Here is a 15,759-nt window from a genome sequence, read left to right on the forward strand (position 1 = left end):
GCAGCCGCGACCAGGGGGGGGTTGGGTCGCTGTCGCTGTCGTCTGGAGACGCTGACAGGTCTGGCAGCCCCCGACGCTCACACCCCACTGAACGCGAGCGCAAATGAGCACCCCACCCCCCCCCCCCCCCCCCGCCCGCGGTCATGTTCGCCAGCCGCCCCGCCGAACACCTTCATTTGTGCTCCTCGCTGCCTTTTTTTTTTTTCTTTTCCTCGTTTCCACGGTGAACGGGGGGGTGGGGGGGGGGGGTGCAGGGGGGTCGGCGCGTGTACTCGGGGGACTGTTTGAGCTGGGGAATACAGAATAATTGGGCTTTGTGGTATCACAGAGGTGTGGACGTGCGCTCCGCAGGACGCCCTGAGACTGCTTATCCCAGCTCTTCAGCAAATAAACACACAAATCAAAAAAGCCGCCGCCTCCACCCAGGAGTAATGAGCTGTGCGCTCTTACACCACCTATTATCGTCCCGCTCTTATTGTCTATCTCGGCGTATTCGTACCGTGTGAATCGCAATGGGGTTTGTGTAAAACTGCGCTGTATTGATACAGTGTATTTATTAAAGGGGAGCTCGCTATGCTACGCTAAGTACTTTGTGAAGTTTGCAGAAGCACTGCAGAAAGGCAACCGCCCTTCCAGGACAGGAGATGGGAAGACGGCGCTCTGACCATCAGCTCAGGTGCAAAGACCTCTGCACGTTGCGAACATTTACGGTCATGCCCGCCCCGTCGGGGGGAAATTTAGGCCGCTTCGCCAGCAAGAGTGGCCCGTGGCATCTACGCTTGCTTGCGGTTTCATGCGGGTCCATTTATCCGTCCTGTCGGGGTTTTCGAGTGTAAATACTGCAGCTATTTGCGGATAAATTGAAAAGAAATGCAAGCAAATGCAGTTTTAGCGAGATTGCTACGATGCTGCACTGATGAAGGAAAGTGGAAAAAGACGCGTGCATTTTAACGGTGTTTTTGTGCTGACGTTGCGTAGTGCATTGTGTGCCTGTGCGTTCCCAGGGCAGGCTCGGTGGTGTCAGGTGCGCTTTCCTGTAGAGGGAGAGCCGAACACAATGACTGGAGAGAGATTACACGCTGTGGCATTTTCACGTGGGATTTAATCGATTGGACGATTCGTAGAGCTGCGCCAGCATTACATTTAACCCGTTCACTCAGCCAGCCCAACCGCAGGCCGCTGTGTGATTCAGACACGCCCGGACCGTAGCCACACCCTCCCTCAGCAGGAGAAGCCGCTTTATTCTGACCCGCGTCGGACATGCTCGCCATCCCCTCTTGTCTTTCTCTCTTTCTCTCTCTCTCTCTCTCTCTCTCTCTCTCTCTCTCCCTCTCTCTCTCTCTCTCTCTCTCTCTCTCTCTCTCACTCTCTCTCTCACTCTCTCACTCTCTCGGTCCACCGCGTTGGGGTTTCTCGTGTTGAGGTTCCCTCCTCCCTCCCTCGAGCCGCGGCCCCTCTGGGTTTAATCAGGGGCCCGAGCGCGCCCGATGCGTCTCACGATTGAATCTCTCGCTCAGGGCGCGCCGCGCGGTGACCTCCTGAGGGAGGCGACGGCCAATGAGCGCGCGCTGATATTGCCGTATTGATTTTCCTCCTCCTCCTCCTCCTCCTGCTCTTCTTCAGCCACCACTTTCATTTTAAGCCGCCGCAGTGAAAAATAAAAAAAAGTGGCCGTCGAACGGGGCCCGCGGGTGAAATCGTTTCGCTGTCTTCGGTTTTTTGTTATTGCGGTGCACGTTGGATTCGGGGGGGGGGGGGAAGGCGGGGGGCTTCGGCTTTTATCTTTCAGTCTGGGAAAAGGTCTGCCCAGGAGGGCACACCAGCCCAAATGGTGGATCTTACACTTCTGATCATACTTCTTCCGAAATATTTAAATCATTAAAACCTTACTTGTTTTCATGTTATATTTAAGTAGGAAAATTTGCATGATTGATTCATTTCATTTTATGAATTTATCTGCCATTTATCGATTGATGCCAGAATAGAAGTTGTCTGTATTTAAAATGGCACACATGTGGCTTGTATTATATACGTTTGTGAAGAGTATCTCTCCTCACACCAGTGTCTTTTTGAGTTCGACTCAAACTGGATTGTTTGTAAAGTAAACAGTGAAAGTTGCGCACAGAACCACTCAACTTTTAGTGTCAATGTGGTTTTAGCTGTTTTTGCAAGGCTTGCTCTGGTGCTTCGTATGAAGCTTGTGTTTTGCTTCTGTTCTGTCTATCCCTAGCTCTTTGAATAGTTGGTTTGAATAGTGAATTTGTACGAATCTTACAACAAACCAGAATTCACAGAATGTTTGCATTTTACTGGAATTATTCAGGGATTTTTGATTGGCATGTTAGGGATGATAATTCAGCACACAGGTATGCTTACTGTACTTTGCACTAACTACTTGTGAGATGTCGCTAAATCAGTGTAGCTCCTATCTGTTGAAGCCCTTGCACGTCTGTATACTAAACCCCCACCCACAAAAAAAGAGAAGGTGTGGAGTGCTTCAGCACACGTTCCACTTCAGACCGCGCGAGTACAGTATGTGAAATGTCATAAATGGACACCCTGGGAATTACAGTCCACCCCGGCAGAAGACGCAGCGATAAGCGACCGTAACCGCGGCGACGCGGACGACACCGGCAAGTGAATTATTAAACTGATAAAAAAAACGAATTTATGCCTGCCCCCCAGTCAGGCCGAGATCGCGCCCGCAAGAACCCTCGACGGAGGGGGGGGAGCGGCGGTTCAGACGCACCTCGGCTTGGGAGATTCGTAGCACATGCCGGGGCCGGACGGAATTGAGTTATCCTCCCTCCCGAGAGTAAGTTATTACCGCGGCGGGGGCTGACAGAGACGGAGATAACCCAACGGAAATTCAATTACCTCCCGGTGTTCTCCTCCTAATGGGGTCCTTAATGCGAAAAAGATCCTGGGATGATGCGGGGCCTGTGGAGAGGCGCGACGGGGAGAGGGTGCGCGCTCCCGGGGAGAGGGGGGAGAGGGGAGAGAGGGAGAGGGGGATTAAACTCTTTTTATGGGCCTTCACGGGGGGGATGGAGTGGGGTGGCTCTCGGGGCACGGGGGGCAGATGAGAGCCCCTCGATACGGAGGTGCGAGGCCGGGAGAGGCATCACTCCGTTTCGCGTGCCGGCTGCTGTGGGGGGCGTAGGGATACGTGCGTCCGGATCTACTTTTCGGTTCAAAGGGAAACGATTCGATATAGTCAATACAATGTGCAAATATAGATACATATTGTTATGAATCATAGCGAAATGCTTATTTAAATGTCTCTGATATTATGCCGGTCTTGCAACTCTGCCGTCATTGTTGTTTACATTTTCGGCTTCCTTCTGTTAAACATGACGTCAGTAGGTTTTTGTACTCTTAACCTTGTTTTAGTGTAGGTTGTAACAGGATTCTGTTAGCTGCATCATATCTATCGATCCTGTCTTACTATTTTGAATTTTTTTGGATCGTATAATAGCAAACTTTGTGACATTGCCAAAAATCGAACCGTTGCCACGTGAATCGAAATCGTGGTGAAGACTGGGGTTCATACCCCTGCCGGTTGCCTTCATCCCACTTTAATGGAATTTAAACGAAACCTCCTCTTTCTGTCTGAGAGCAGAGGTTCCGTATGAGCAGGCTGGTACGATTATCACCCTATCCCTCCCCTCCGTGGTGCTATTCGAGCTTTTTAACACCCTGCGGATCACACTCTGAACTTCTCAGAAAGCCCCGGACTTTTCCCCCGGGGCCGCAGAGTTATTAAGATGTAAGAGAAAGGCCCGGCGAGTTCCGCGTGAGACCGCTCCGGGATCAGAAACAGCAGTCTGAGGATTAATACCATCCGCACCCCCGGCCGGCTGGGCGCGTGTGGAAGCGTGATAACGTACGCTTGAGTCCGTGTGCGCGGGCCGGCTGGGCGCGCGTGGAAGCGTGATGACGTACGATTGAGTCCGTGTGCGCGGGCCAGCTGGGCGCGTGTTGAGCGTGAGACGTCGCTTGAGTCGTGTGCGCGGGCGGCTGGGCGCGTGTGGAAAGCGTGATGGCGTAAGCGTACGCTTGAGTCCGTGTCGCGGCCGGCTGGGCGCGTGTGGAAGCGTGATGACGTACGCTTGAGTCCGTGTGGCGCGGCGGCTGGGCGCGCGTGGAAGCGTGATAACGTACGTTTGAGTCCGTGTGCGCGGGCGGCTGGGCGCGCGTGGAAGCGTGATAACGTACGTTTGAGTCCGTGTGCGCGGGCGGCTGGGCGCGTGTGGAAGCGTGATGGACGTACGTTTGAGTCCGTGTGCGCGGGCCGGCTGGGCGCGTGTGGAAGCGTGATAACGTCGTTTGAGTCCGTGTGCGGGCCGGCTGGCGCGTGTGGAAGCGTGATGACGTACGCTTGAGTCCGTGTGCGCGGGCCGGCTGGGCGCGCGTGGAAGCGTGATAACGTACGTTTGAGTCCGTGTGCGCGGGCCGGCTGGGCGCGCGTGGAAGCGTGATAACGTACGTTTGAGTCCGTGTGCGCGGGCCGGCTGGGCGCGTGTGGAAGCGTGATGACGTACGTTTGAGTCCGTGTGCGCGGGCCGGCTGGGCGCGTGTGGAAGCGTGATGACGTACGCTTGAGTCCGTGTGCGCGGGCCGGCTGGGCGCGTGTGGAAGCGTGATAACGTACGCTTGAGTCCGTGTGCGCGGGCCGTGTGTAACATGGCGACGGTCTTTCTGAGATGGGAGTCCGCGCCTTTCGACGAGGAGAGGAGGGAATGAAAAAACGTCCATCCCGGGCTGGTGTAATGGTCGCGTTTCCACGGGAGCACAGCGTTAGTGTGAGCGCGCCGCTGACAGACGAAGAACAACACGCTTCCGTTTTGGCTTAAAGGCCATCGCCCTCGGGGTCCTCGCTACACTGCCGACGTCTGAAAAATGCTTGATGGGTCCAATCGGATGCTCTCCCGGGGTTCCATTTGTCAGAGAGCGGAACTAATGGTCCTTCAAGAGACTGCCGCCATGTCGCGGGCGCGCTGGACGTCTTTTCGCGGTAAGTCGAGCATTGACCTTGGGACGCGAACTACACGCACTCCCGCGAATTCGCCTGTCCCTGCCTCCTGCCGGATCCTAACCGAGAGTGATCGGCCAGTGGCATTGCCCACCGGGAGCTGGTTGGTTTAGCCTAGCGCCGCGCTCACCCTTGCGCCGATAGCTATCGCTCGGCTAATTTCCGTAGAGCGGCTTCGGGCGCTATTTATAGGTGAAAAACAAGCTACCTGCTAGCGCTCGGAGATCGGCTATCGCCATTAGCGGGGTCCCGAGTGCGCGAGCCGGGGACGTTACTAAGCCGTAATTCACCTGACAACGAGAGGCCGCGCTTAATAATTCATAATGTTGAGCTGGCCGCGGTCGTCCGACGCGGTTTTTCATCGCAGCGAGGAGAGAGCGAGCTGAGGCCCTGCACGCTTCACGTACAGCGACAGTCCTGCGAAAGAACAGTCTTGCATTTATGCTATGCTAATGCTATGCTAAGTCATTCAATTTTCATAAAAGAAGATATTTCGTGTTACGGTTTACATCCATGTAAATGTGGTTTTCATGTCTTTTCTTTTGCCAAGGAATAAATTGCTGGAGAAACTGTAAAACTGCTTATATGCATATGCCTCAAGGTTTCAGTCTTCCAGTGACACTATGCAATTGACCGCCATTCCATTTTGTCAGGGATCATTTTAGAAAACATAAATATAACTTTTCAGGGCAGAATTATTTTTTGGTGTCAAGAGGAGTATCATCACCCAGCATCTGTATTTTGCACATGAAATCCTGTTGTCGGTATAAATTTTCAAGAATTTTTGAAGTAGTGCCAAATGTGCCTTCCTGTTCCTATGATCATGTCTCTCTCTCATTCTCACTCTGCCTCTCTTTCTTTCTCTCTCTCTCGCTCTTTCTTTCTCTCTACATAGTTTCACACACAAACACATCAAAAATGATGGTTGCTGATAGACAAAATATTCAGTGCATATGCATTTAAAGACTTATTGAAATCACTTGTATAAACAGTGCATTGTATAAACTGTCTGGAGTAATTCTTTTATGTCGAAAAGTGTAATGCGTTATAGGCCATACAGCATGATCTGAGAATGCCAATACTTCATGAGACACCACTTAAAACAAGGGAAATCGGCGAAAAAATATTGCTTATCTTACATGACTGCTGGTAGTCTCCTTGTATGAAACATTGTTAGATGTGCACCGGTTTTGGCATCTAATGCAGAGCAGCCGCAGACATCGCATTAGTCCTTATGCCGTTCGCCGGCCTTGCTGTCAGTCTAACACCATAGTGAAATCAGTTCATCTCGGAGAAAAGGAGTAAAAATGGCATTTTGAAAGGAAAAGGGAAAGAAAAAATGATTTGGAACCCGGCCCGTTTGGCTGTGGTGGCTGAAAACTTCCATTTATTTGCGTACGATTTCTCGGGTTCGCTTGACCTTGAAGTCGCTGCAAGCGCGTTGTTGCCCTGGATTTGGACTGATGGGGGGAGCATTACTGCATTTGGAGGGGGGGGGGCGGGGGGGAGGCTGGTTGCGGTGATGAAGAGGCTGCCATCCGGGCATTGGGGCCAGTCCATTAAAAACGAGAGGAAGCAGGAGAGATGGTTTGATAAGTGTTGCGTCTTTGTTAACCTTGATGGCCGCTATCCATGGGGGAGGTCTCTCTATCTCTTTCATTGGATTACATTCTCCCCCCCCCCCCCACCGCGCAGAGGAAAATCAATACTCGGGGGCGTTGGGAGACGGAAGGCATCGTTTTAGGATTGAAGGGGCTGTCAGACGCGGTCGTTCGGCGACTTTCGTTCGCCGTAGCGCTCTTAAGCGCTCGTTTTTTCCCCGTCGCGTTCGCGGCGGCTCCGTGAGCCTTCGTCCCGGAATTCCCCCGGCGCCGTTTGCCGTTTCGATTTGAGGATTTACGGCAGAGATCGCCGTACGAGAGAAGCTGGTAAACCGGTAAAAGCTGGTAAACCTTCCTTGTTTAGTTTTTTTCTTGCTACCCCCCAATCCTCCAAACGACTTTATCGGCTGTGAATTTGCATTTCTCCGAATACGACAAGGGCACCTCTTTCAGGCGGACGCTCCCCCCCCCCCTCCCTCGCAGAGGGGAATCCCTGGGGGGCCCGGCTGTCCGATAGCTTGAGGAATCGGAGACGAGCGGCAGGCGATGGCCGCCCCTGTCCCGTACGCCTCAATGTCAGAAGGGCGAGAGTCAGAGCTTTTAATAAGATGCCTGCCACCAGGTCCCGTGAGAGGGCATCACGGAGACCGGCGTTCTGTTACACTGCCGAGGTCTGCACAGCCCTTTGTGTTGAGCTCAGGATGTGAGAATTAACACTGTGGGCTCTTTGGCCATGTTAATTACACGGGGTGTAAAGAAGTCACGCCTTGATATTCAAGTTCTGTGTGTACATTGAGATTCCAGATTGTGTTCCAATTCACTCCAACTCTATTGTAAATTTAATTTGATAAAGACTAGATTTAAATTCAGTTCAAATTCCAAAAATTGAAATTATAATTCCAGTTTTCAATTCAAAATGTTTGAACTCCAATTAAGTTCCTATTCCATTGCTCTCAGTTTCTTTCTGGAGAAATAAAACGAGGCTTAGCCCAGAGACAATCACTGAATAAAAAAGTATACCTATATATAGTTGGGGGAAAAAAAGAAATTAATGCCTTGCTTTAGGTATCCAGAAAGAGACAGAGATTCCTAATTAGGTAAGAGTAGCATTCTGATGCCTGATTTATGCCTATTGATTTCCTGTCACATATGAAAAGCTGGGTTTCAAATTGGGGAGGAGGTTCCATTATGAGGTACTTTAGAGTGTGTAACTTTGTGGAGCCGGTCTCATCTGAAATTAACTGTGTCCAACGTAAAGGATGAAGAACCCTGAATGTCTACCAAAACTCTCCTGCATTTCCATGTTTCAGCTACGTTCTTGAAATTGCACTTCCTGTATTTTCATTTAAACAGTCCTTAAGGGACGTGTGTTCTATTCCCGAAAACAGAATTATGCTATGGCTTGATTGAGCAATCCCCACAACAAAACTGCGCAGCTGAGAGTGACTTTGCGTCGCAGTCCGAGGTCACACGGCTGCTGTTCCTTTAAGAAGTTGGGGAATATATCTGATTACAGATTCAGACAGAGAGAAATGTTGGTCCGGCACAGTGTTGGGTTTCCTTGGTTCAGCCCGAGGCACGTAGCGAACACATGTCCAGTGTTATTAATCACCGTGACAACAGAGCGGGCGCTGACCGCACAATTACATTTATTTCAGCTGTGTCTCGGGCTTGTGCGCGCGGAAGCAAATTCTTTGGATACACAAGGGCGTGGCCGTACCAGGGCTTTAGCCTGAATACAGCGTGATGCGATTTAATTCATGCGGTGTAAAGAGATTTCATTCATGTTGGTGGTCGGCCAAATGTGTTTACCCTCTTCTGTGTGATGTCATATATGGCCATGGGGTAACTGTGCTTTGTTTTTAGGAAAGTGCACTTACCTGCATGCGTTAGCTACATCATGCCAAACCAAGCAGCTCATGATATGTTGAATGGTGGTATGGATTTAAAAACTGGAAATATCAGAACCTTCCGAAAACAACCAGACATTTGTAACGTTTTGACATTTTTATTAAGGGTTTCCCCCAAAATTCTACATCAGTGGTCTAGAACTCCATTGCATTCCATTACCAGTAGTGATTGTTACATCAGCGTTTGAGTGTCCGGAACATTCTAATCGTGTATTTGTGATCATGCACCTTAAGGGGCTGATTGGTTAATTGACTGAGCGGCTGCCATGTTTTCCCACAGTCCCAGTGTGCGCAGTACGCGGCGGAGAAGCGGGACGAGGAGAAGATGTGCGACCACCTGATCCGGGCGGCCAAATACCGGGACCACGTGACCGCCACCCAGCTCATTCAGAAGATCATCAACATCCTGACGGACAAGCACGGCGCCTGGGGAAGCTCCGCCCTCAGGTGAGAGCCTGTCCGTGTGGTTCCGCGCGTACCACTGCTTTACCTGCTGTTTCGCATCACAGAACAGCAGCTCTGCGCAGCTGAATAAAATCCCTTAGTATCTGCGTGAGCGCGCGCGCGCGTGTGTGTGTGTGTGTGTGTGTGTGTGTGTGTGTGGGTGTGGGTGTGTGTGTGTGTGTGTGTGTGTGTGTGTGTGTGTGTGTGTGTGTGTGTGTGTGTGTGTGGGTGTGGGTGTGGGTGTGGGTGTGGGTGTGGGTGTGGGTGTGGGTGTGGGTGTGGGTGTGGGTGTGGGTGTGGGTGTGGGTGTGGGTAGTCTATGATGGATTAGATTTAGTCTCTGTATGAAGCACCAGGCTGCAGTTTGCAGTGGAGCCCCAGCTCTGAAACTCCAGTTCTGACCCGTTAGCATAATGCGTTTAGCTGCGATATTGATGGCCGCGCTAACGCTGTGCGATCAGCAGGCCGCGGCGCCGGCGGACAGCGCGGGATCGCCGCGCTCTTAATAAATCACCGCCGGACCCGAGCCGCTACATCGATATCGCCCGTCAATTACCCAGAAGGTCAGGTGCTGCGTTCAGCGGCGTAGCCACAGCATGGGGCAGCGAGAGACATCTGGCCCTGCGACAGAGCTGTGAACGAGAGGCGGGAGGGAGAAAGAGAGGGGAGGAGTGAGAAGAGAGGAAGAGGAGGAGGAGTAAGAGAGAGGGGAGAGGGAGAGAGGAGAGGAGGGAGTGAGAGAGAGGGAGAGAGGAGAGAGGAGGGAGGAGGAGAGGGAGAGGAGAGAGGAGAGAGGAGGAGAGGGAGAGAGGAGGAGGGGAGTGAGAGAGAGAGGGAGAGAGGAAGAGAGGAGGAGGGGAAAGAGAGAGCGGGAGAGAGGGAGAGAGGAGGAGGGGAGTGAGAGAGAGGGAGAGAGGAAGAGAGGAGGAGGGGAGTGAGAGAGCAGGAGAGAGGGAGAGAGAGGGAGGGGGGAGAGGTGAAACCTCTTCTCATACGCTACTCACAACCATGTGTACACACACATCGCTATCTCCATGGACATGTGTACGCACAACAGGCACACTGCTAACCGCTTACGCCACACGACTTGGACACATTCACCCCTGCACCAAATTGCACACTCATACAGGCGCAGCACGCACGCATCATGCGGCATTACTGCTTGCAAACATGCACGCGTGCATGCACCACAAACACAATGTGTAGACATTTGCATGGAAATGCACTCACTCACATGCACGCACACACACGCACATGCACACACACACAGCACATGCACGCACATGCACACACACGCGCACACACACACCACACATACACATACACACACCACACACATGCGCGCACACACACACACACTCTCACACATGCGCATGCACACACACACCACACACATGCATACACATACACTGACATACGCATGAACGCACGCACGCACACACACACACACACACACACACACACATACACACACACACACATGCACACACACGCACAGACATGCACACACACACACATACATGCGCACACACACACAGGCCCGCAAGATTTGCAAGCCCTTGTAGCAGTTCATAAAGAAGTATTCCCCAAAGTTTCCATCCAATAAAACAGCGAAAATGAAAATATTACTCTCTCGGCAGCTGATAGGTATTGTTGTTTCCTCACAGCAAGCCTCTAATATCTTTTGACGTTCTCTGACCCGACCGAATACAATTTGTGCCTTAATATCCAGCTTACACAGGCTTCAGCCCCTGGGGGGGTTAGGCATTTGTTTTTTTTTTCTCCCCCCTCTCTTTTTTTCATTCCCAGCTCCCCTCTCTCTCTCTCACACACACACACACACACACACGCATTTTCATGTCTAGGCTGCTGAGATTCCAGTGGGTTTCTCTCTGCAGCAAACAAAGGAAATGTTCCTTTGGCCAGGTTGTGGGAACGGCGTGTCCTTTACTGTCAACACCTCCCTTCAGATGTGAAATGGGGGGGCGGGGGGGGGCAGACGGAGGTACCTGTCCCTCCATACGTTACTGTCACCGCGCCCTGAGGGCTCAGGTGAAGACCAGGAAGCGTCTGATAAAGAAAATTAAATAAATAAACGGGGCTGAAACGAATATGCACGTCCCGCGCGAATGAGGCGAGGGGCGGGAGTGATGTTCCTCTGCCGGGGTGGGGGGAGCAGGTTGCGGAGCCGGCCGCCGCGTTTATTTGGGTCAGGAGACGAATCATCCCTCATGTAGATGACACCTGGCCAAAGTGGCTGAGAAAGGATGGGGGGGGTTGGTGCAAGGTCTCTGAGGACCCTCCCCGCTGCCCCCACCACTTCCCCTCCCTGACTTCTTCCACCACTGAATTCTAATAGGCCAGCTGATGTAACCACGGAGTCTCACTGCATTGTAATAGGCCAGCAAACATAACTATGGAGACTCACTGTATTCAAATAAGCCCGCTAATGTAACCGTGGAGACTCACTGTATTCTAATAAGCCAGCTAATGTAATCACAGAGCCTCACTGTGTTCTAATAGGCCAGCTAACATAACTACGGAGACTCACTGTAATCTAATAGGCTAGCTAATGTAACCACGGAGACTCACTCTGTTCTGATAGGCCATCTAATGTACCACAGAGACTCACTGGCATATTATGAGGGGCACTTCATTCAGGGGAAACCGGCTGTTGGTAAGGCCGATCCACGAGGGTTTGTTTGTTAGCGTTTTCGCTGCAGTTCGCGTTGGCTTCAGCATCGCCGGACCGCGTGGAGGTGGGGTTTGGGGGTTGGGCGGAGGGCTTGGTCTGTTCTCTCAGGCAGCGCTCTTGCCCCCCCCCCCCCCCCCCCCCGGTCCCTCCCTCCCCCCGCCGAGCTCATTTTCGGCAGCGCCGGCGCTCTCTAATGGACGCCCTCGGGCGGGAGGCTCCCCGGGCCGCCAAAAGGGGACATCCATCTTTTTTGGGGTGACACGGCAGCGCCGGGGAAAATCTTTGCGATGCGCCCTCCAATTTTTCCTCAGTAAATCAAATCCCCCCCCCTTCTCTCAGAAAGACGAACGCTTTCAGGTTGCGGCGTTATAAAAAAAGAAAAAATCAATAACGGCAAAATTGAAACAGTATGCCTCCCTATCGATCGGCCTTGTGAAATGGAAACTAACAGCTTTGTAACTGTTCCCCTGGACAGTTACCTGACCTGTAATGGACAAACCATCAATATTAGCATCACTGTTTTATCTTGCGCAGTGTCATTTAATGACCAAGCCACCCGAGACCAGGTACCGTCAGGCTTAATGTTCAGAACGCTGACATGGATTCGTTTTCATAATTCTGCCCGCAGTATGAAGTAAAACATAAAAATAGCTTTTTGGTAAAGATTCTCTTTAAGCCTAAAACATTGACAGAACAAATTGGAGAGCATTACCTTGGTTGCTTATTCCTTTTTGTTCATTTTTTAAATAATTTTCTGCGGTTATATGTTGTTTCAAATTTAAAGGTTTTTTTCATGTGAATATTTTTGGCTGCTGTTTGGTCGTATTTCTGTGGAGGTTTTGATCATTTTGACATAATTCCCTCCCACTTTAATTTAATATTTGAAATGAGTGTATACTGTACACTATACTATATACTATAGATATCATGAATATATCGAATTGAAATGAATATTTTTACTGAGAGTCAGTAAAATGGTGTTTGTGTAGCTGTAGAGGAGGTGTGCACTGCTCTATAGCCTCGACTCTGTTGGGGAGGATGGAGGTCACAGCACAGTGGACCAGCCTCATCTCCCACTCTGCTGCAATTTTAATTGTCATCTATGAATAAGTGCACCTTAATAATCCCCCGCTGTGAGAGAATTGGCCGTACACCTCCTCACCAGTAAATTTGGTGAGCTCTCACACTGTATAAATTCAAAGAAAAGGTGCAAAGAAATATCCCACCTGTCCTCTGTCTGCTTAAATACTTGAGTCGCAAAAAGCCTGGGCTGCATTGCAATTTTAATGCTCATTATAAACCATTACAGAAGAATGTGATGTCCAGTCTATGTCCGGGTCCAATTTGGCCAGCATCCTCCAACCTTCATAACGATTTTTATGTATGCATATGTGAAATGTTCCGTATGAATCAAAAATTGTCAAATTGAACTTGGCTATAAGCGATGCCTTGGATCAAGTGTAATGCTTTTTTATTGAACAGAGTCCCAGGATTTACAAATAAGAAATTAAAGTATCATTTTAAAAATATTGTTTAAATATTATTTATTTCATCTTTCGAGCATGCCTTTTTATTGTCCTGCCGAGCCCAAGTGCAGGAAGAGAAGAGAGTTCCGGAAGTGTGTCCATTGGCTGTTTGAAGCACCGTGAAAGGAAACTTCCTGATTTGCATCCTATTAAAATGATGCATGTAAGGATGTTTCCATGGCGCACAGGTTGTTTATGTAACACCTGGTGGTGATGTCTGGGAGGTGCAGCTTAAGACTGATTGGTCAGTGGTGAACAGCACATCCGTACCCCCGGTAACACCAGAAGAGTTCAGCTGCTCGTAACCATTGGCTGTTTAATACTTCTAGCAGCGTAGCTGTTTCTGACTGTAGGCTGTTTAACATTTATAAGCCTAAAGTGACTGCACGTCTGCTCTGTTTTAGCATGGCCCCCTCCGCTCTTATCTCAGGATCGCTCTCCCACGCTAAGGATCGCTGGCAGAGCGCACAGCGGAGCTGCGTTTAAAAGGTCCCCTAATCCACCCCACCACCGCGCACTGCATCTGCCCCGGGAGCAGACAAGTTAACTGCCCCCCTCAGTCTCTTTCGGGTCCTCTCTGGGATCGTTTCGTGCCCCGTACGGTAGGAACGGGATGAAGCACAAGCCTCGTGGACGAACGAGGCCGTTGAACGTCCTCGGCAACGTTTAAATTTGCATGTTCCTGCACGGCCTGTATTTCCAGTGCATCGGTGGTACCGCTCTACCATACGTCCTTCTGAGAATGCATCTGTTTTACATTCAGCCATTTTGTCTGTTTCTATCGCTGAGGATCGAGATTCTGGCTTTGAAAATCCTGCTTTATCCACAAATTAAACAAAGTATACATTGCTACCCTAATCTTAGTTTGCTTCAGAGACAAAAGGGGTCTTATCTGTGTGCACACCATGTAATGGGTGGTGAAGTTGAGGAGGAAATGAAGCAGTTTATGGAACAAATATTTTTAGTCTCTTTGCAGTTAGAGCGTGGAAGCATGTAATGCTATTTTTGGTAGTTTACACTGTTCTGTAACCAAACTTGACTCATGGCATGCGATTGCTCGCTTGTCCTATAGTTTTACATATACCACTGTTTCTGCTACCGTTATTCTTGACACCCATTTACTTGACGGTAAACAAAATGGCTGGAAAGTTCTGAGAAATTCCGTTCCGTCTCCGACGGCAACCTCGGCTACGTGCACTTCCTCCCTCAGAGCCGGTAATTTATAGCAACGCTGCTCCGTTAATGGTTTAACTCGCTTATAAACACTTCAGGGCTATCTGCAAACATGCCGAAATATTGCGCTGTTCGCCTTGGCTAAACAGAACCGGGACATCTGCGGGCTCAAGGACTTCGCTGGCGTTCACATCCGCCCCCTCGGAGGGAACGAATCGTCGTTTTTCCTCGTCTCGGGTCTGGAGTATTAAAAAAAAAAAACAAACAAAAAAAAAACAATTAGCCGGGAAAGAGTTGAGTTTCATAAGGCGGTGTATTATCTGTCCACCGTAAACACTCGCGGTGAAGTTGCCCGGGAAACCGAAGAGGGCTTTCTTATTCATGTCTATATTTGGGCCCCAGATTATCTTTGTAAATGACCCTGTCATCGTCGGAGGAATCTCAAGTGCCGTCTTTTAAACAATTTGAGGAAAATCTCAGTGGCATTTATCACTCACGGCATTTCTTAAACAAAGGGAGGACACGGTACGGGATGGTATTAAATCTTGAGGGAGCGCATAAAGATTTGACAGTAGCGCCTTTAATGATTTAAGTAAAGATTAAGGCTCATGTACCTTCTTATGGTCCAGGGGGGATTTGGAGAATTTCATTAAAATATCCGTTTGTGAAAACATTTGGCTCTAACTGTATAAACAACGGCGTGGTGGAGACTGTAAGCAATACCAACAAACGGTCAAAGCAGAGCATATTAAAGGCCCCAGACCAGCTGAGGTTTTCCATATGCTGCTCTCATTCTCATCGCCTCGCCCCTGTCCTTGTTCAAAGAATCTTCAGCAGGGCATTGAAACTGAAAAATCAGAACCAATTTGCAATTAGGACCATTCTAACGATTGTGTGTGTACAGTGAAGCCCGTAAGTATTTGGACTGTGACACAATTTTTTGTTGTTTTGGCTCTGTACTCCAGCACATTGGATTTGAAATGAAACGATGAATATGAGGTTGAAGTGCAGATGGCCAAATTTAATTTGCAGGTATTTACATACATATTGGATGAACCATATTGGAATTACAGATCTTTTTATACATGGTCCCCCCAGTTTGTATAAAAGTGTTAGATACAATTATATTTTGTGGTAGTTGTATGGAATGACAGTTAGGGAGATGGGCCTGTAACTAAAGATTGTTTGTTCAAAACCTGGGTGCTATTTGAACTACATAGCTCCCTTTAGTTGATTTAACACACTCACTATTAAAGTAAATTCCCAGCCTTATAAATGAACTATATATCTTGCATAAGCGATGAGCGTGAATGTTCAGAGACAAAATTCATGTCAAAATTCGTGTCTCCTACTCAGTCCCTCCATCTCGCCCAGA

General features: G+C 49.7%; 1 protein-coding gene across 50 annotated transcripts in view; it reads left to right on the forward strand.

Moving 5' to 3' along the window:
• Positions 1-15,759, forward strand: part of LOC135259824 (lipopolysaccharide-responsive and beige-like anchor protein) — a 207,272-nt gene that overhangs the window by 89,630 nt on the left and 101,883 nt on the right. For all 50 annotated transcript variants that reach the window (XR_010331386.1, XM_064344595.1, XM_064344597.1 and 47 more), the window contains one exon: positions 8,827-8,993. Coding sequence is in view for 49 of the 50 variants with exons in the window: in XM_064344595.1 (XP_064200665.1) it covers positions 8,827-8,993 (167 nt within the window). In the remaining variant the exon portion in view is untranslated. The remainder of the gene's footprint in view (positions 1-8,826; positions 8,994-15,759) is intronic.

Source organism: Anguilla rostrata, chromosome 7, assembly GCF_018555375.3.
Source record: "Anguilla rostrata isolate EN2019 chromosome 7, ASM1855537v3, whole genome shotgun sequence".
Lineage (NCBI taxonomy): Eukaryota > Metazoa > Chordata > Actinopteri > Anguilliformes > Anguillidae > Anguilla > Anguilla rostrata.